This window comes from Bison bison, unplaced genomic scaffold (genome assembly GCF_000754665.1).
Source record: "Bison bison bison isolate TAMUID 2011002044 unplaced genomic scaffold, Bison_UMD1.0 scf7180017864180, whole genome shotgun sequence".
NCBI lineage: Eukaryota > Metazoa > Chordata > Mammalia > Artiodactyla > Bovidae > Bison > Bison bison.
This window is the reverse complement of record NW_011494752.1, coordinates 15,135,263-15,139,948: the sequence shown is the minus strand read 5'-3', so window position 1 is coordinate 15,139,948 and position 4,686 is coordinate 15,135,263. Positions and strand designations below refer to the sequence as shown.

Below are 4,686 nucleotides of genomic sequence, written 5' to 3'. Positions count from 1 at the left end.
GACCCTGGCCCTCTAGGGGCCCTGACTCTCACCCATCTTGTCCTACCCCACCCCCATCAGTTTAACCTCTCCTACCTTAAAGACACCACCAGTAAAAAAAAAAAAAAGACACCACCAGTAACAACAAAAATTGATTCCTTACTGCTTTTCAAATGCTACAATTTTCACTCTAGAGCTATTTGGAAGTTGTAGGCCCAGACTTAGCTTTTTGCTGCTTTTTAAAAACTTTCTCTCTCACACACACATACACCCATGTCATTCCTTGACTGCTGTCTGGCCTGACTCCCTGCCCACCCCAGTGCACTGAGGGGACCACGACCAGCCTCCCTCGCCCACGTGAAACCCCAGGCACGTGTTCCTGTGTATTTCAGTCTCTATGATGTCTGCAGCCTATGGCTTGGGCGTCTCTGTGGAGTCTCACCCGCCTCCCCACCCTTGAACCCCGTCTGGGGATCCCACACTCTGAGGGGACCTCACTTACCGCATGGCTTCCGTCATCTAGGCTGCCAGCTCTGCATTCCAGGCACAGCTCCGACTCCACGTCGAATAACCTAGAGACGGCTCCCCCAGGAGCGCCTCAGGCACCTCAAAGTCAATGTCCTCTACCAAACTCCTCCCCCTTTGCCCTGAACCTGTTCCTCCTCCTTCCCGAGTCTCTGAAATCCTCTGAAATCCACACAACTCCACCCTCTCCGAGCTCCTCTTTCTCAGGCCTGTCTCGCAACCTAAGCCCCACTTAGACATGCCCACTTCCACGAGCACCTCCCCACTTGAAGGCACTTCCAGCTCTCACGTGGGTAACTTATTAGCCTTCCACTCGGTCTTCTCGCGATAACACTTCCCAGTCCTCCATCTTCCCCACTGCAGCTAACATGACTGTCCTAACCAGCAAAAATGATCACTTCCTGCTGTGGATGTTGTATTCAATCCTGACTTTCCAGTACTTCACACACCGGCATATGATAATCAATAATGCTTCCTGGGTGATACAGGGAAATTACTGAAAAGTCCAGGAGGTCAACACTTGGACAAACCTACTAAAGACGTAAGTTTCACAGATTAACATTATGAAATGTGTGAAAAGCCCAGTTTGACAGCCAAACAGTAACACCAAAGCTAAGCAGAGCTTGCATACCTTAGACTTAAAACAGTTAACAGCAAGGTTTACATCAATCTCTTTAAATTACTGCTCTCCTGTCCCCCTTCCTCTCTCAAATACCAAAATTGCTTTTACTTTCCAACAGAACAGAAAAGAAGTCTGAACGTTTAACATTTACTTACGTGCAAAGAATTGACTGGTCCTCACGATCTAGAAAACAAAATAAACAGAAAGACATTGAATATCTGCCTGTTTTTTAAAATATTTGATAAATAATAAATAGCCTGATAGCCTCTAAAATACTAGGAACTCTGCCCCTCTTAGGCCAAGTTAACGCTTTCCAATCCTGTTATGCATCATACAGTCCTAAATTCAGTCAAGTTCATCATTCTTATGCCAGATTATCTGGGGAAGGTAACAATGCAGGCTCAGACAACTTTATATGCCTAATGAACCTGGATTCTCGAAGCCTGATGCTCATCAGAGTCAACCAGGAAATTTTATAGAAACAAACTTTCCAGAGCTCCACCTTTAGGGGAGGGACTGAACACCGCTTTTTACTTAGGTTCCTCAAGTGATTCTGATGCAGGGCCAGGCTTGGAAACCATTACCTTACAAGAAAACCCATAACCAGAGAGAAATCGTTATCAATATACACCTTAAAGAAGAAAAAAAAAAGTATCAAACACTGAATGGAAAAGAAGATTAAGGGAGGATAAACATCTGTAAGAGTTTAACCACTGTATGAAGTCAGAACATTAAATAGAGCAAAAATAAGGAAAGAATATAAAAGGAAAAAACCATCATGACTTTAAAGTGATAAATAATTTAAAGTACTCATATTTAGGGCTTCCCTGGTAGCTCAGCTGGTAAAGAATCCACCTGCAAAAGCAAGAGACCCCAGTTCGATTCCTGGGTTGGGAGGATCCCCTGGAGAAGGGAATGGCTACCCACTCCAGTACTCTGGGTCTGGAGAATTCCATGGACCATATAGTCCATGGGGTCCACATATAAAAAGGTTAAATGCAAGCCAACAGCCTTTCTTGGGCACGTCCTTCCCGGATCCACAAGCACTTGGATGATCTCTGCCTGCCCTTCCTGCTCAGCTCAGTTGTATCTCCTCTGTGGGTCCCCTCCAGACCCTCTTCCTTAGGCTCCTCACTGCTTCCTTCTTTTGACCATATTTTGGGGTTAGACAAACAATACTGCCAACTGCCTGCCCAACTAGTATGTGCTAAGATCAGAGCCCATCTTGCTTCTTTACTCCCAGACTTAACACCAGCCTTAGGTCAACTGAGAGAATCCAGTGCGAGGAGCCAGGCAGGGCACTGGCAAGACACTGGGAACTGGAATCTTCTGTCCTAGTTCCAACCTTGCAGCAAACTGCCCACATATCTATAAATGAAACGTTGATTCCTTGCTGGTTTCGGGCTCTTCACCTATAAAACTAGGATTTTACCAAGTTTTTAAATATTATTCACTCTAAACATGAACCCTTGCCCCAAATTCTCCTGGTCTGAGAATGTTTATAGAACTCCACTTTTCCAAGTTTTCACGGCTTTGCTGAACTAGTTTACACATTAGAGAAATCAAAACACACGCCAAAAAGTAACCACAATCAAATGGCCTCCTAACTTATTCAGAGCAGCTTTCTTCCTGCATCTGGACATGCTATTTTCATTGTGTGAAATCTGAGCTCTTCACAACCACAATCTACCCTTCAAATCTGTTCTGTATTTCTTCTCCCATGCTTCTCATCCTACCCACCCCAATAAAACAAAGGAACTCTCTTTGCAGGTGGACCCATATGTTCTTGTCATGTCTTACATCAGCTTTGGGCCTCAGTTTCACTATCAGTACAATCAGGTGAGGGCTTGGCAACCTTCACGATTCCCTCCATAGAATACTCTATAACTGAATCATTCCTTCTTTCTGCTTCACTGAATTCTCTTCACCCTTTGAGGATCAGCTTAGGCACCCCAAATGTTTCCAGTGAACTTTATACTCTAAGAACCTATCGATGTAACCAGACTCAGCATATATCATATATTATAGTGACATTTAAGGGAAATACTTTACGTTCAGAAATGCAACTAGCCTTCTAAAGAGGAGCGATTCATTTGATAGCTCAGTTACTGTCCACAGCACCTCCCCAAAACCATAAATGGAGGTACTCAATAAATCCATGTTGAATTAAATTGTATTTTCAACAGTGAAAGTGATTTTAGATCAGTAACCTCAGCTCCTACCTTAAAAACACTAGAAAAGAACAAATTAAACCCAAAATGAGTAGAACAAAAAAAAGTATAAGGAACAAAAATCAGTGAAATGGGAAAACAGGAAAAGAAAACGGTGGCCAAATGCTGGATCTTTGAGGTAAATCTCTAGACAAAATGATCAGAAATAAGACACAAATTGCCAACATCTGGAACAAGAAAGGGAAAACCACTATAGATCCCAGAGATACTAAAAGGATAATAAGAAAATATTAGGAGCCACTTTCTGCTAAAAAATTCCACAACTAAAATGAACAGAATAATTTCTTTAAAGGATAGACTACTAAAGTTCACTCAAGACGAATCAATAACCTGAACAGATGTAGAAAAGACATTCAATAAAACAACATCCATTCATGAGTGAAAACAAAAAAAGAGAGCAAACGAGGAATACAAGGGAACTTCAACAACTTGATAAAGGGCATCTACACAACACCTGCAGTTAACATCATGCTTAATGGTGAAAACTGAATGCTGCCCCTGGAGACCAGGAATAAGACAAGAATGTCTGTTCTCACACCTATTCAACATCACAAATAAAAATAATTTAAAAGCATACACTTGAAAAGGAGGAAATAACAATGTCTATCTGCAGAGGACATGACTGTCTAGAGATAATTCCAAAGAGTCTACCAAAAAACTTTACAGAATAAGTGACTTCTGCAAGGTTACAAAAGATGTCAATATATGCATTTTTAAAATAATATATATATTTTAAATTTCTATATATCAATAGTGAACAATTGGTAATTAAAATTGTAAAGTTCCATTTAACACTAAAAACATGAAATACTTAGTTATCCTAAGGTATATGCTACACTTATAATGAATATGTGTGAGATCTATGTGCTAAAGACTGTAAAACACCAATGAAATAAAAGAAGACCTACATTAACAGAGAGACAAACCATGTTCATGGATTGGAAGACTCAATACTCTTGTCAGTTCTGCCCTTTTTGTTCTATAGATTCAGTGCAACCCAATCAAAACATGAAAAGTGGGCCATTTTTAGAAAATGGCAAGTTGATTTCTAAAATTTATATTGAAAGACAAAGGAACAATTTACGATTTATTATATGACTATTATAATCAAGATGGTATGAAAAAGGACAAATGTACAGATCAAAGGAACAGAATCCTGACAAAGCAATTCATTGGAGAAAAAAAATGTTTTCTCAATAAATGATGCCAAGATCTACTGGATATTCACATGCAGAACAATGAACTTCAATCCATACCTTACACCATACATGAAAATTAACTCAAGATGGATCACAGATTGAGTGGGAAAAAAATCGCAAATCACTTATC

At 40.6% G+C, this 4,686-nt stretch overlaps 1 protein-coding gene across 3 annotated transcripts in view; it reads right to left on the bottom strand.

The window, feature by feature from the left end:
- Positions 1 to 4,686, bottom strand: part of MYH10 (myosin, heavy chain 10, non-muscle) — a 122,200-nt gene that overhangs the window by 87,960 nt on the left and 29,554 nt on the right. For all 3 annotated transcript variants that reach the window (XM_010843030.1, XM_010843029.1, XM_010843031.1), the window contains exon 4: positions 1,282 to 1,309. In XM_010843030.1, the coding sequence (XP_010841332.1) occupies positions 1,282 to 1,309 (28 nt within the window). The remainder of the gene's footprint in view (positions 1 to 1,281; positions 1,310 to 4,686) is intronic.